The sequence below is a fragment of the Erithacus rubecula genome (genome assembly GCF_903797595.1).
Source record: "Erithacus rubecula genome assembly, chromosome: 9".
Classification (NCBI taxonomy): domain Eukaryota; kingdom Metazoa; phylum Chordata; class Aves; order Passeriformes; family Muscicapidae; genus Erithacus; species Erithacus rubecula.
The window spans coordinates 20010993-20028025 of NC_136660.1; the positions used below are offsets into that span (position 1 = coordinate 20010993).

General features: G+C 37.4%; 1 protein-coding gene across 13 annotated transcripts in view; it reads left to right on the forward strand.

Moving 5' to 3' along the window:
- CPEB3 (cytoplasmic polyadenylation element binding protein 3) overlaps nucleotides 1–17033 on the forward strand; it is a 79208-nt gene that overhangs the window by 44105 nt on the left and 18070 nt on the right. For all 13 annotated transcript variants that reach the window (XM_079312027.1, XM_079312024.1, XM_079312029.1 and 10 more), the window contains 2 exons: nucleotides 8764–8931; nucleotides 10721–10810. In XM_079312027.1, the coding sequence (XP_079168153.1) occupies nucleotides 8764–8931; nucleotides 10721–10810 (258 nt within the window). The remainder of the gene's footprint in view (nucleotides 1–8763; nucleotides 8932–10720; nucleotides 10811–17033) is intronic.

Genomic DNA, 17033 nt, shown 5'->3' on the forward strand with positions numbered 1-17033 from the left:
ATGTGTTTGATCAAGTGCTTGAGGGCCCAGTGTGTGGGACTTAGCTGTATATAGCTTACATGTAGATTGTGTTTTTCTGGTGATGGGACTCAGTTGTATATGTATGTGAGCATATGTTAGCAGGGAGATTGCTGCAACACTTGCATTGTTAGTACTGGGTAAAAAAGCGACCAAAAGTGACTGGTGAGGTTCATATGACCAAATTACTGTAGTGCCCCTCTGCACATGGAGCCCATCTATCAGTGGAAGTTGAGAACTACCTTTTGAACAAGTTGTAGATGAGAGTCCATCTCTGCAATTCTCCTGGGTGATCCCTCTGTTGTGGGAAAACACATTGCATAATTATACTTGATTCCATCACCTTCCCTCAGTTCATAAATGCATTTTCCCTGTTATTTTAATTCACTTGTAAACCTCCATATCCCTAAGAACTTCAGAGACCCTCTGTTCAAAAGCAAAAGCTTGACATATTTTTCTTTCTGATCTTAGAAAATCATTGCATAACTCATAATGTCCTAAAGCAAGTATTGTTCTGAACTGCTGACTGCTTCAAGAATACAAATGAGTGTTCCAAGCTCGAAATAAGATTCTGGTACCTTATAAATCAAGGAGGTTCCCAGTCTTGTCACATAAACTTTCCTTTAGCCAGTATAGCTCTGAAATTTCTAGTCTGGAAATGTTATCTCTTTTTCTCATAGAGGTAATGCTATTTTATGTAGATTTAAGATGTGTCTTTAAGATTCTCTTGAAGTTTGCATCTTTGGTATTGTAGGCACATAATTGCATGAACAAGATAAATACCAGAAGAAAGAATGTTCTTAAAAATCTCAAAATACTTTCTATTAAGTCTTGCATAAAATGTGATAATACAAATAAATGTTGTTGCCTGTTTCTCAATTTGAAATTACATGATCAAATTAATTTCAAGTTAAGATATGGAGAGCATGTAGATCTAGTCCTTTTGGGTTAATGTTTTATGGATTCACAAATGTATTGTTTCCTCGGACTGCTAATTATTTGATACAAATACAAGGTGCAGTTTCAGTCCCATATTACAATAAAACAGTCCAAAAATCCCAGAAAAGTTCTTTTTCATTAGTTTTGTGTTGCCTTGAGATGCAGTTAAAATCTGAGCAGCTCATTTGAGTAAATTTTGATTTACTTCAACAATGGGCAATCTTAGCTGCAGGCTTTGGGGAATTCCAAAGCATTAACACTGAGTTTCCTTGATTGCATTGCAAGATTTGAGGTTTGGGGAGTTTATTCTGCTGGTTTGTTCAAAGCATAAAGTTCTGTCCTTCATGATACAGTTTCATGTTCAAAAAAATACACTTGGCTTCTGGGATGAGCTGAGTTAATAGTTTCAGGAGAGTTATCAGCAGGTGAAAAGGAATCTGTTGTTCCTTTGCATTTGAGGCCATGCAATTTGGGACACAGCAGTTATGTAACTTTGTACCTCACAGTTACAGAATGTTGCTAAGGATGGACAAACACCAACGCAGGGATGATCCTGCTGCGAGCTGCACAATCCATTAGTGCACTTTTTACATGGGAAAATGGGCTCATCCCCTCTTAAAGCACCTAGGTTTGCCTTAATGCTGCAGTGATCTAGGAAAGAATCTTTGTACAGAATTTAGAAACATTTCAGGAGATGGTTTTTTGTGCAAAAGGACATTTATATGTGGCACCAAAACCAGTACATTGAGAGCAGATACATTGGTGGGGATACAGTTTAAGGAGCTCCCAGTTGCTTTTCCATCTTCTGTTGGAATTATCAAAGAGAGAAAGAAACTTCATGTATACTGCTCTGGTAATTTCATTGTTTGTAATAGTGCAGTAATCTTTTTATTTTCTCCCAAATGTCTTCATTCAAGAAAAAATTCTAAATTATTTGCTTTCTAAAGTATTTACTCAAACTATAGGCATTATGAAATTTACCTGATGAACTATTCCTGCTTCTTAATCTGTTGTGTGAATTTTGACTTGTGAGCAAGACAGGTATTTTTTAATTAACTTGTTTCAAATAATACATTCAAACTTTACATTGTGAGAAAGCAACATCATAAAGTGTGCATTGTTGTTCTGAAGTCATCATGCTGAATAACTTGGCTTCTTGGAGAAAAGCAACATCTTAATGTAAATACTAGATCAAACTGAGAATTTTAAAATTATGTGTGTGTATGTATGCAAAATATAAACAACAATGGTGAAACTTCAGCTTCTTTGAGTATTTAAATGTGATGCAATGTTTTCATATCAGCAAAAACTGACTTTCCTGTCCTCCTGTTTAAGTGAATTGCACTATTTTGCTGGAATTTACAGGCAAATATACCTTCAGTGAGTTTCAGTAACTTTTATGGACATAAAGATTTTGTGTGAATAGAAGTATAGGATAAAAGTATTATTCTGCAGTGCAGTATTGCATATAAGTTTTATAATACATGAGTAGTAATAGGGTATTCTAAAATGTACAGAAGCCTGTGGAATATTTCTGCCATCATGTACTGATCCTGATTAGAGCCTAAAAGTTCACATTAAGCATATAAACTTCAGAAGAAACAAAAGAGTCTCTTTTCATCTCATACTGAAATAATGCTTCTTTATTTAATTTCTAGATTGGTAACATTCTGAGAAACCTCTTCCAGATTAACTACTCTCAGAATGTGTCCATAACTATACCTTGAAACATGCTTTTTTGGGAGTATGGTCATTCATCAAGACAACAACTTGCTACAAGAGATCTGTCAATGATTCTTTGCCATTGTAATAACTAATAAAATAGGGCAATAACTAGAAAGCCCTAGAAAAGCAGGAGGATTAATTTTATTCCTGCTGCAAAGCCAACTCTGGTATTAATTCTTACTATTGCAAGAAGTAGAGTCTCTCTCAGGGCTTGCCAACCACCTCACTGGGGCTGAGTAGCTGTTCACACAAACAGCTCCTGCTGTCTTCATGTTAGAAATAAATTGCAGAGCAGTTCATAGCCCTGGAAATTTTTTAATCCCCCCAATGACATACTCATGTACTTGACTTTTTGTGACCTCTCTGATAGTGGAAGAAAAAATATGTAGGGGTAGGGTGTTTGATCAGGGCTTGAGGAAGAAGCTGCTTGGGTAGAAGAGAGGTGCCTGTGCTGATGAGGGCAAACCTTGCTCTGGGTATCTCCGGGGCCCCTTGGCTGAAAGAAAAGTAGCCAGGGAATGCTGAGGGGTCTGGTGGGACATCTGAGAGTGTAGGGCAGGACTGGAATGGCACTGTGTTAGTTTTGGAAATAAGAGATGGGGTTGGGAAGGAGCAGGAACACTGCAGTGTTACAATGAGGAGAGAAAGAAACAAAACAAAGCTCTGTTACCTCTTACATAAGCTCACTTCTGTTGAAAAACCCTGCTTGATCCCCAGCCCTCCACATGTGATTACCTTGGAAGGGTGGATGGCTTTTGTGATAGATCAGAGATCCTGTGTAGAAGACATGTGTTCTCCAGATTATGCTCTGTTTTTCTAAAATTTCAGATCAAAAATGCTGATTTCTGCATTTGGTACTGCATCACAAAATATGGTTCTAAAGTCGTCCAACATTGTGGATTTGCCATTGATGCATGTCTCATTGAAATGCTGTGTGAATTCTGGTAGTTATGAAGGGATTTTGTCAATCTAATTTTATTCATCTAAACCTACTGGCTATTGATTTAATATTGTTTTAGTAGGATTTTAGTATTTACATATGGTTAATTGTTTAAATTGCTTCATATTTGGAAAATCTGTTCTCCCCAACTATTTAATAAAATGCAAAATTAGTTAATTAGGATTACTGTTGATGATGTTTATTGCCCCTTAAAACCATAATCCTAAATTATTATTTTATAATACTGTCCTATATGCCCAATTCTGTAATACCTTTGCCCTTTGCTATGTAGAAAACTTGCACAGCAGGTATGTTTTTTCTTTTTCTTTTTTTATTCCTTGGCTATATCATCTTAAACTTTTTTTTTTCCTTGTCATGGGTTGTTTGAATTTCATCTTGCTCTTTTAAATGTCTTTTCCTTCTTTGTGGTGGGAGGGGAAAAAGAGAAGAGGTAGAAACTACATTTTCTTTGGTTTTGGAGCTAAATCTAATGACAGCTGTACCGACAATTTTCTTCTGTGTTTACATGCAGCCAGGAGCTATGGGCGGAGAAGAGGTAAAAGTATTTACTAAATGTTTTGTTTGCTGAATAGTGGGAGAAATAAATATTTAGTTTTCTTGTGATATGATGCTACCAATTTTAACATTATTTAGTTGATCAATTGCTTCATATAAATCAATCTCATGTTCTTCCCTTGCAAAACAGCTCCCTTTTAACAGCATCTTAAAGCAATGATGGTCCTGAGCTGATAACTTCAAGTGTCTTGCTATTGCTAGAGAACTGGAGGATGACTGAATGTAAAGACTCTTATAAAACGTATTTTTGACTTGAAATGCATAGTGTTTCAAAAAAAGATCAGGTTTGGTTTTGTGTTTGGTGTTTCGTAGAAGTGCAATGTTTAACTGCTGCATTGAACATTTGAAAATTACTTTTTTTCTTACATGAAACAGCTTTTGCTGAATATTAGGCTTCATTACATTGAATTGCCTCAGATAGATGTGAATACCAATACTAGTAACTGTCCTTAACAGCAAATATTGATAATAATTTTGAAAGGATACAGTATTTGAGCAGATTATAGCAGTATTTAATCGTAGACAGCCCTTAAAAGCAAACTGAAAATATTTTATAAATGTACATTGCTGCGTATGAGTTTATTCTGAAAGATGAATGAACAAGGGCAAGAGTAAGTCCTACAGCTGTATTGAGAAAGCCATTAATGGAGCTTGTGTACATTTATGTCCTGTGCTGTACCTTACTCAGACTATTGAGAAAGTAACAGTGGAAATAGCAGCTTTTAGCAATTACATTCAGGCAATGCCATCGGCACGGGGTACTTTAGCATTAAACTTAATTTTGTCTTCCTTTCCATGAAGTTCTCTGCCAGCTATGCAGGTGACATTGCCTCCTTTTCCAAATGTAGAATTGGCATCACATTTGTGAAGAACCTTAGATGTATCCATCACACAGACCAATAGTGTCTAAGGGCTTGTCATTTGTATGGATTGAGGTGGTAGGGTGTACAGGCCTACAAACACAGTTTGTAATAAGGAATTTGCTCTGATTTTGTTCCAAGCTGACTCGTTTTAGTGTTTATTTGACAGCTAAATCTGAAATAAAAGAATCAGATTTTCCTCACAAACTTAACCTTCCTATTTTTCCCCACCTGCAGAGATCAGGCTACTGTTAACAGATGTTGAAAGCATTCTAATACTTAGACTTTTTCAGTGCTTTCCTGGTACTCAAATTGGGAAATATGTGGAGTATACAGTAAGGTATTTGCTCTGTGCAGGTGAACACTGTTTAATTTTAAGATTGTGACAGGTGTTTCCAGATTGATCAAATGGCACCAAAGTAGGAAATGAGGTAGGAATCAGTAGGATACTATAGATTGTTTACAACTCATGTTTACTTGTAGAAGCAAAATAAAATAATGCACAAGTAATTGTGATGAATGTAATTTAGGCTGTTTTATACAAATGTTAGTGAAGACAAAACAGGGCAAACAAGTTCTGAATGTGCTGGCTGTTCAGATTTTTTTTCTCAGTACCAAGAAGCTTGTTTCATTCCACAAGACTTGTTTCCTGTGTGAAATGCCGACTTTTCCATACTAACAAGCAGATTTGTGTGTGTGTCTTCTCATTAATGTTAGGGATCTTTACTTGCCTCATTCATATAAAAGTCTGTGATGTTCATGCTTTATCATTATCTTGACTTTTATAATGTTGGTTTTGAGCTTTAAGTGTGAAATTCTACAACAGTCTGTTAAAAAAGGTGCTGGTTAAGAAATATTCTCATATATCCTTCTTTATTATTTTTCTCATTTGCATTGGAATAATATGCAGAGTAACCACAGTCTGTGCAAGGACTCATTTTATGTTTGTTATACTTGGGTATTTTAATTATTGTTTGATTCTGTCACTGAGACTAAGCATCTTCAGTGAGAAGAGGTTTTGTCAGATATTTCTTGAGACTTGCCATAAACTTTCAGTTCTCTACTTGATTTCTGTTTCCTTTGAGAAAAGAAATGAGCATTTCTTTGTAGGCATCATGTTTAGAATTGTTGAGTCATGTTCTTGGTTCCTTGTTTTTTAACTTTTACAACTAGTTTTTCAGGTACAGATGTAAGCACTGCTGTGGGAAATCAACCCAAACTATTTTGCTACACTGACAACTCCGAGATGCCCAGAGAGGGGTACAGGAGTATGTTACAAAATAAGTGCATTTAGTGATGCTTTCCCATAATGTTCTCCCAGAAATTTGCCCCAGGGAGTGTCTTGAGGTGATGTTTTAATATTTATTGCATTAGATTGCATTTTTCTCCTGGTCTTACTCATTCCCTTTTCTAAGCCTACATAAATATTTCAACATCCCAAAAAGTCTGTAGCAAAGGTTTCCATAGTTTGCCTTGCTTTCAGTCTTGGCATGTACTGATTGTGTTCAATGCAGTTTATTTTTCCTTTACTGGAGAAGACTGTGAGCAGTCATTCCCTATTCCCTTGTCTGTATGCTTTCCATTATTTTAAATATATTCTTCGTATACTTAACTCTATACTTTACTTAGCTATAAACTCATAGAACATAATTTGCATTTATTTAAGGTGAGTGCAGTGCTTGTACACTGCCAAGCATCTGGCATGGTGCTTAGAGGTGATACCTTGCTTTCTAAGTTGCTATGAATTTTTATTATTTCCTTCAGAACTGAGTCTCCTCTGCAGATCTGTACTTTAGTTGCACACCTTGTTATTAATTTGATAATATGTCATCTTCTACTAATGACTCATATTTGTTATTTGGTTCCTTTTTTACAAGAAGGTAGGTTGATGGGCAGGAATTAAAAGATGATTTATCTCTTCAGTAATGTCAATCTCTGAAATATTTTCAGATTTCCTGCTTTTCAATGAGTGTTCTAATTTGATATTTTTACACTGTTGTAGTATTCTTAATTATTTTTTCTCTCATGCAAATGTCATCTTTTATGTTGAAATGCATGTGTTTATACATGTGCATGACCTCTGTACATTAATGGAGTATTCATCAAAAGTCTGTTTTATGCTCTAAACCCACCATTTCTGACAAATTTCTACTTTGAAAGGTAACATCTCTACATCATTCCCTGATTGTGGCATTTACCCTGTATTTTATGTTGATGTGTAAATGCATGGTAGGATTTTTGCTTCAGTGGATTTTTGTATCTGTGATCTCTGTCAGTATTTAACATTCAATATATTCTTTTCAATCAACACTTTTCTGGTGCCTGATGTTTGTTAAAAAAAAAACTCAGGCTGGTGTTGTGTGTCAGTGAGAACATCTTTCCTGACTTCATTAGCTCATCTTCCATACACAGGATTACTGCTTCTTTTTGTAACCTGCCCTTTTATATTGCTATACAGATATTTTCAGTGTATATGTTTTTCTGACTGCTGTCCCTCTGTCTTGGCTTTTCTCCTTGCCTCTGTTCCTTCACTTCCCTGTGCTGTCAATACAAGTATGATATTAACCCTTAGGTCTTGCTATGTCAGTTTCATGTGATCCATAACCCTTGAATTTAATTATATGCACTTACGAAAGTATAAATACATTTATATTTGTAATCAATCCCCCTATAAACTGTTTGTATCAATTATAATTCCATCCCTGGGAGCAATCCTCCATGGTATGAGGGGACAAGTAACCTTTTCAGAGTTGAGGTCTGGCTCCTGTTTATACGTCTCTCTGTATTGCAGGATATATTTTTTAGCTCAGGTATAAGGAATTGTTAAATTCCAAAGCTGACAAGTGTTGCTTATATGCAGTCTTTGAATATTTTTTATCTTCCTTGTTAATAAATCTGTTCTTAAGATAATGTGTATACTTTGTTAGTAATAGCATCAAGTTCATCACATCAGATGGTTACAAATTCTTTACTTTTCATTAACCAACTGAGTAGCAGCCATTTGTGTTGATTTTGCTCATTCATTACTGAAAGGATGTTTTAACTCTGAGTAGTAAACAGGCTGACAGGCTGTTCTAGCTAACAATGTTTTCCTTCAAGTTCAAGTTCTTTGTGGTTTATTTAATAAGATTTTTTTTCTTGTTCACTAAGTTTCTTCACTTGGTGTGTAATATCCCCAGTCCAAAGCTTTTCTGTGTTTATTTTGCTGTTTGCCCCCCTACTCAGTGTGGGCCTGTGTTCTGTGGAGGTGGAAGTGCTGCAGCCCTTGTTGTCAGCTCTTGTTATACAGCACTCAAAGGACTGTCCTGCTCTGCAGTGCAGTGGCTTGAGAGATCTTGAGATCATTCCTTCAGGATCTGTTGTGGAAGGTGTAAATCTCTAAGAATTGGCTTGAAATGTAAATCTTGAAAAGGTTATTTCTGTAGCTATGACATACAATCTCATCAGATAACTTGTTTTTCATTTCTATCCATTTGCAAGGGCTTGTTTTAAAGCTAAATAAGGTTTATTGTCTTGTAAGGGCAATACACTCTTGGAAAAATAGAAACAATACAAGTGAACATGAATTGTACAACTGGACTACCTACCTGGGTCCTTTAATGCAAGTTCTGTTAAAGTGAAACAGTAAAAGGAAAAGTTTTTTACTGAAGTATTTAATTCTCCAGGGAATAGTGTTAACTGTAGATCCTACAAAATCTGTTGCAGGTCGGTCTTCACTCTTCCCTTTTGAAGATGGCTTCCTAGATGACAGCCATGGTGATCAGTCATTGTCCTCGGGTCTCAGCTCTCCAACACGCTGTCAAAATGGGGAAAGAGTGGAACGCTATTCTAGAAAGGTGTTTGTTGGAGGTCTTCCTCCTGACATTGATGAAGGTACTGTGAATCACTTGCATTGCTGAAATGTGGAAATTTGCTTTCAGATAATTACTATTAAAAAGGTTGGATTTTCATAGAAGCAGATGGATTTTCTCAGGTGTCTCTTGTATTCCTCGTGGTGTTACTTAGAACAAACACACACTGCCCCCTGCAACACTTGAGAATTTACTTGGTTTTCTTGTGAACTGCAGATCAGAAGAGATGGAGGCAGAAGTGGCTGCATAGCAGGTCTTCTGATCTGCATGTCTTCCCACGACTGTCAAGTGGGAAAGCTGAAAAAGGGAACTTAGTGGGTACTGTCTCTTCTCCATAGTCTTTTCCTATTCTTGGATGTGGTTGACTTTAAGTACTTTCTTAATGCAGTCCTTACCAAAATACCATGGGCTTTAAATAATCAGCTCTCACACCCAGCATGTATGCAGGGTTCAGATGATAAATGCACAGTAATAATATAGTTACAAAGAAATAACCTGCTTAGCGAGGATGGTCAGTTTTTCTCAATCATTACCTGCTCTGCTTGTGTGTGCCCCCACAAGCCCTTACTCCCAAACTAAAATCATGGCAGGTTTTTGGTGTATTTTTCATAGCTGGAGTATAGCTGGAATCTACCACTGTCTAGCTTCAATGGACGTATACAGGGAATTTGAGAATGCCTTATAATAAAAAGAGGGAGATCTCTAATCTACTAATCTGAAGCCTAAACTGTGTACAGTTTTAATGAAGAAATAGTATGAGTTCCTAGTCCATGTTTACAAACACCTTCAAATGCAGTTCCCATGTCATACCAAGCATTGCAGGGTCTGGTGGGTAATCTGGATTTGCAGCTGAAGAAGCAGCAGCCCAGTAGGGACAACTGATGTGATCATTGCTGGGTCACTCAGAATCAAAATACATGCCCTGTCCTGTGAGGAATTCACATGGTGACCTGGAGCTGTCACCTTCTTTGCTTAGAGGTCTCTTTCAGTAACCCTTTTTCCTTCAGCTCTTCAGGTACACAACATGTATGTTCTGTTTCCAGATGCTTGAAAAATCTGGCGTGCAATTCATGGGGTCAGAGAAATTGGACACATCTCAGTGTGTCAGCAATCCAGAAACTGGAAAACCCCACTGCCTTTTCTCCTGATGGCTTGTAACTCTGATCTACCTAACATCACATTAGACACAATTTTAAACTGACTGTTTCTTTAAAGTACATGTGAAAATGTATTGAGAAAATAAGATTTTTTCAAAAACAATTTAAAATACATTTTTTTCTGAAGGATTTACATGTAAAACAAAATTGTCCTAGCTCAAGATATGTGTTACATGGTGGTTCCAAATTGATGCTTAAAAAGTGAAGAAAAAACTTGATAATTCAAGTCAGATTTCCTGAGGGGCCTGAGGAAGGTGAAATGCCCACAGTGGCATGACCTGCTGCAGGCTCTTTCTAGGGCAGGCTGCAAGGAGCAGCCGTGCTGACATGGAGCTCCTCCGTCAGTCCCATGTGGCTGCATCTGACCCTGCTCTGTGGCTAAAATTAGAAATAACCGCAGCTGAAGCATATTCACTTCTGATAGATCATGTTTGCATTTAATCCTGCTGCAGACTTCCACTAGTGGAATGTCAAATCACTTTTTTAAGCAGCCATATAAAGCACAGAGATGAAAGAATATTTAGGCATCCTCTGTGGACATTATTGTAGTTTTCACTCTTCTTGTTTTGTTTTGTTTTTTAAAGAAGACCTTTTTACTTTACCACAGTCAGTTTTGATGTACTCTCTAAGGTGCCTCATTTGTTTTTTTTGTAGATGAGATCACTGCCAGTTTTCGTAGGTTTGGACCTCTTGTGGTGGACTGGCCTCACAAAGCTGAAAGCAAGTCATATTTTCCACCTAAAGGTAATTAGTTTAAAATACACTTAAGAAGGCTGTTCTGGTAAAAGGAAATTTAATCTGCCATGTAGCAATCTACTGTAAAGCAAAATTTTGACTATGGTGAATTTTCTACCTTTCATCAAGCATATTTTCAGCATTGTCATGATGGGAAAAAAGTTCACAGTTTGGTTATTGAAATGTGTTCCTCTGTGTGTAGTTCTTCAGAACACCTTGAACCCTTGAATTATGCCCTAATTTCTACCAGCAGGTAGAGGCAAGTTGCAAACATTTCCTAATTGATTCTGTTGTGGTTTGCACATTGCAAAAGCCATGGGAGTAAGAGCTGGAGTCACCTGCATTGGGCACTGGGTTGGGTGCCCAGTGCTTTGCACTGCGGCGCGTGCGGTGACCCAGCGGCCGAGCTCCTCGAGCTCCACACCAGGGCACAGGGCGTGGGCAGAGCCTGGGCAGCTGGGACAACCTCTTATCAGCCAGCACAATGCTATGCAGACCTGTCTGGGGTGAGAAAGAACAATTTATGGGAAATCTGTTGGGAGAGATTGCTTGGCTAAATCAAACTGCTCTTACTGTACCCTGGTCATTCCACTCTCTCCCATGCAGATAGTTCCTGAGTTCACTCATGATCTGCAACAGTAGCAGGAAGTTGTAGACAAAATTTCTGGTCTATGCAAAGATTTTCATTTCTTGTTGACCCTGGAAACTCTTAATTGCTCATCAAGGCCACTGATTATTTTGACAGAACAATGGTGTGTTCAGTCAGTGAACTCGCTAATCCTGCAATATTTTGATAGATACATTTTGACTGTAAAAACACACAAAAGCCAACTCAATTTATTTGGAAGCTTAATTGCTGGAGGCAAGATAACACTGTGACAAATACTTGACCTGTGAACAGCATTTGGGACACTTAAAATCAGAAGAGAAACTCATACATGCTTCCTCTTTCCTGTTCCATCTCACCATTCAGCTTTGCTGTCAGCAGTTATGCAACATCTGTTCTTCAATTTAAAACAAATCAAAAAGCCCCAAAAAACAGCAAAAAACCCCTCAAACCTCAACCCCCTGCAATATTCCTAAGGACAGTTGGTAAAATATATGCTTTTCCCTTTTAATATTATTTTTAAAGACCCTTGGGGTCTTTCTGGCTAGTGAATTCTAATTGTGCCTTCACTTAAAAATTTTATTTTAAAGAGTAGAAGAGCCAGGTTCTCCTTGACCTTATTATCTCTTAGTATTGTACTAATTTTTCCTTTTGTTATATTTTTGTCTTATTAATTCAATAAGTAACTATTTGTTGAATTTACATGGGACTTCCAGTTTTGATTTTGTTCTGTATCTGACTGTGGACTAGTTATGCCTTGACAAACTTGTAAAATGCTTTTGAATAAGATCTATTTTAGCAGAAGACAAGGGAATGCAGCCTCACTTCTATTTTTGTCATGATTCTAATATAGGAAGCGGCTTTCAAAGCCAGTTGCCCTGAATGTTTGTCTGAAAGTGCTAAACAACAGTCAATCCCAACTGTTCCAGATTTATTTATATCTGACTTCTTAGTTATCAGTCAGGGCTGCAGCATCAGACATCCTTCATGCCTGGCTCTGACATTCACTTACAGTCATGGTGAGCTCCTTAGGTCAAATGTACTTGATTTACTATGATCCCATACAGACAGCACTTACACAGAAGACAGAATCTTATTTCCAAAGTCAAAAGGTAAAGTTTGAATGTCTTCTAATTTTTTCGCAACTTTTTGGTTTGGTTTTTTTTTTTTTTCCAATAAAGAGTACTCACTTTTCAAAATTATTATGGAATCATTTTCATAAGTACCACAATGAAATTTCTCCAATTCTGGTTTTGATCAGAAATTTTAGACCTAAAATTTGTTTTTTAGTTTTTGATTGTTTTTTGTTTGTTTTACTTCTTTATTTTAAGCTGTTTTGGTACATTATTGGACATTTCCTTTAAAAACACAAAAAGAGATATTTGAAATTATGTTTGGTGCAAAATTCAGTGAGACTTATTCAGCTGTCAAGTACTCATGAATTCAAATGTTTTCTCCCTTCATTTTTTGTCTTCCATGTTGCATTGCTAGTCTGTAAATTCTCTAACATTTTTAATATGAGTCTTTCAAATGGAAAACATGTCCAGAGAAACAAAGGACAAATGAAATTATAGAGGAGAGAATGAGCTGGGATTTGTATGCTAGCAATCTTGAAAGAAAACAAGAAAAATGAATTGTTGGAATGCAGTGGGGATGATGCAGAGGCTATTCACACATGGATAAAGCCTGACCTTCAAGGCTTCTCCCACCTCCTTGAATGTGCCCCAGAGGCAGTAAAATTGAGCCCTGCTCTTTCTGAACATATGTCATCACCTCCAGAAGGACTTCAGTGTCCTTTTGATGGATGGCCTTTTCCATTACTGGAGGGTCAAACCATTGGGCAGTGTCTAGTCTTTCAGCAAGGTTCAGGATTTTTGTCTGTTTGCTTTGAAGAGTGTTCACTGAGAGGTGTGGGGCAGACAACATGAGTAGGTGATGCCATGGGTCAGCACAGTCTGTGAAGTTTTATGCAGGAGCTACTTCACATCATGGTTTTCTGTCTTCAGTTACATCCAGGTGATGCAACATCCCCTGCAGTCCTGAGTGAATCAATACAGATTTCCAGTATCTGCTTGTTGGTATAATTTATTGAATTTTGGAATGTTTGCTATGCTGTGCAATACATGAATTCCCTGTATTAGGAGCACTCTGTTGATATTAGGGCTAGGAAGAGAAGTCTGCAGGAACCATTAGCCATGGCTAATCTGATCAAGCATGAAATCTGAAAGCTTAAAATGTTGCTTACAGTCTAGTGACCTCCACCATCATCCACCAGCCTTCCCAAGGGCTTTATCTGGTTAGTTTAGTGAGGAGTCAGGCCATAGATGTGCAGCCAGTTCCAGCAAGCCTTATTAGCTAATTTATTAGTTGGTGGGGTTGATTAGCTTAGCTGCAGTGGCTATCATTGTAATCTATCATTGGGACCATTTGGAGTCCAGAAACATTCCTGCAGCACTGAGCTTGAACAAAGAAGATTTTCCTGGATTTGGCATCCTGAGCAGGATGGTGTCACCACAGGGCTGCTTAGACACTCTGCCTGTGCTGGGTCTGCTGGACATAAATGTTTGTGAAATGGTGCCGAGCTGGGATCTCCAGCATTGTGAGCAACACCAGGCTTATCCCAGTGTGGGGTCAGCAGTGCCATTTTGGACCTTGGGGGATGGCACAGCAACACAGATGTATCTGCAGCATATTCTCCAAGCACATCATTGCTAGACAGTATTATCCAGGTTTTTCTGTTTTCCCAGATAGTCTAGAGGTTTGTTACCCATACTGAATCTTGCCTGGCATCACAGAATACACTGACCACATGTTTGTGAAAGCAGTCTGGCTTTGTCAGTGTTTGAGTTTTGGACATTGTAACAGCAAGGTTCAATATTTAGATTGCTGAGAGAACAGGGATGCTCTTGTCACTGAAAGTGAATATTGTGCACTTGGGCAAGAGAAACTGTCAACAGCTGACAATGTGTGCAAGAGGCTCCCATTTCTAATTCTGAGCATCTGCATTGTTGCCTTAACATTTCTTTTTACCCCTCCTGTTCATTGTAAAGCTTAGCACCATGTTTTCATGTTTGTGTCATGCATGAGGTGTTTTTAATGCTTTGCCTCTGAATAAGGCTAATTCCTTCCTGTTGCCTGAGAAGTCTTTGGATTACATCCTTTGGCATCTGTTTGGATATGTTACTAACTGAACTGGCAAAATTATAAATGCCATGTGTTGGTCTTGGGTAAGCAGATGCCCAGTTCATAATGTGTTTACTTGGCTTTCACCCCAGAGTTTGGGAATTAAATGTGGTTTGTGGTTAAGTATCTTTTGAGTACCTATGAGACACTGAAAAATAAAGAAATATGTGTTAAAATATGCTATCTAAAGTAGCTGCACATTACCGTGCCACAGTCTATTTATCTCTGGCAAAATCCAGATAATTCATGTTTTACTTAAATAGAAATTGATGGGGTTTTTACTTATTTGCTGGTGTGCTGAGTTAAGCAATGCTTATGCTAACCACAGTAATTTTTTTCTTTCCTTTTTTTGTCTTTTTATTAAACAGATGGTGCCAACTGTTTCAAAAACATTTTTTTCAGTTGTTTTTACTTTAACAGATTGCTAGCTTTAAAGCAACTTTTAAAAGACTCTTCAGTGGTTCTTCCTTTTGATAACTTTGATTTTTTTAGTAAGAACTGCATCATGTGTTTTAAAATGCCAAAAACTATGCAAAAATTTTCACCCTTTTTTTCCATTTAGAAACATTGATGTTTGGATAGAGATGAGAATTAGAGGTAAAAAATGAAGCATGGCAGAGCTTGAAGATAGGATGGGTTTGGAATGGTAGGAATGCTTTGGTTCTACAGTTGTTTTAGACTTGTGATGCAGTAGTCTGATCCTTTTGTGTTTTCCCTGTTCTTCAGTTCATTATCCTGTTACCTGATAAAATTAAGTACATTTGTCCCTATTGCTCCATATGGGACACTAGAGTAAGGGAGATCTCATTAAAAGCAAAACAGTGTAAGCAAAGTTGCACAAAGTAACATGAAATTATTGTCATGCTTTAATTTAAAAACAACTGGTGGGACAGACAGTGTGAGCCTGTCTGATTCTCTTCAAAGTACTGTTTAGATGGGAACACTGTTGTTGTAGTCTTTTGACTGATCTTGATTTCATGGATCAAGACCATTTCCCTGGTTAATTCCATTGCCACTGCAGTGGCAGTTGTAGTTTCTGCCAGAGGAACAAGAGTGAACAGTTGCAAAGAGAAAGTATGGAGTTATAATTCTGATTTTACTAGTTCCATTCACAAGAAGGTATCTTGTTTGCCCAAGTACAGCAATCTATTCTAGAAAACTGCCTGCTTTGGCTTAACCGATCAAATGTGATACCACCACAGTCCACCATGAAATGCTGAGCCAATTTTTCTATTTAAAAAACTGAAGTCAGAGATCATTATATTTGTTAGACTGGAAACTGACATTCCCTATCCAGAATTGTATGGTAAAGGGTGATTCTGGGAGGGGTTTTAGATGTTGTTTACATATGTTCCAATACACGTGGGCAGTGTCAGTCACGTAACCACTGACATCTGAGGCCATATCTGTAATTTGTAGTCCCTGTGTCTTCCCACAGCAGGGCAGCATAATCCCAAATCAATGTAAATCACAAAATGTGTTGTGGCAAATTGCAGTACACACTTGTGTGCTCTTTTGTAGCAGTGTGGCTTTAGCTTGATTTTGCAGAGAATTTTCTTTGAGGTTTTTGGTGACTTTTGTTTGAGCCTCCCTTTTTTAAGCTCTTAACACTGTTTCCTGTCATGTCCTAAATGTTTAAGGATTCTTGGTGGTGTACTGATAATGATGATTTTTAAATGTCTGTCTTTAAACCTCTGTGCCAGATATCTAAAAGCATTCATGGAGCTTCCTTCACATGATAGAATTTCTGTCTCTAAAATGATGCCCTATGCAACTTCTTTTTCTAGGGGAAAACAAGAATCAGCAAGGCAAAACACTAAAGTATTTTGGAGCCATCCAAGCCTAGGCAGAACAAATCTGATTCTGAAACAGCATTGCAGGATTATTGTCTCCCAGCTTTCATGTTGCTTTCAACAGATCCTACTTTCTTCCAGAATTGCTAGGTTGCTATAGAAGAAACCACAATTTTTAGCAAGCATTTGACCTTTTTTCAATAATTTGAACATATCTAAGTACATAAAAAGCTTTCCATGTTTATCTGTAGAGGTAGCCAGACCACTTTTGTCAAATGGAAGGAGTTAAATGTTTGTCTTAATCTCATTAACATCTTCTAAAACCCAAGTAGATTTTACTGTGAGTTGTACATCTCATCCCTCCTCAATACTATTTTTATTAAATGTCGCCTTTTTTATAAATAGAAATATATGAATTGATCTGTAAGTATTGTGGACTTCAGGATAAAAGCTGTCCTTTGAATAGTGCTGTTGAGGACTCAATATTATTTTGTGCTTTGTAGTGGCTTCTGCTGTCTTGTTTTGCTAATAATTTATGAAGCACCAAATTATCCTTTCAAGTCATTGAAATATGCTGAAAGGGTTGTTGCAGGTGGTGTTGCAGAGACAGATTCTGTACTAGGACTGCAGCATATTCATTGTTCTGATG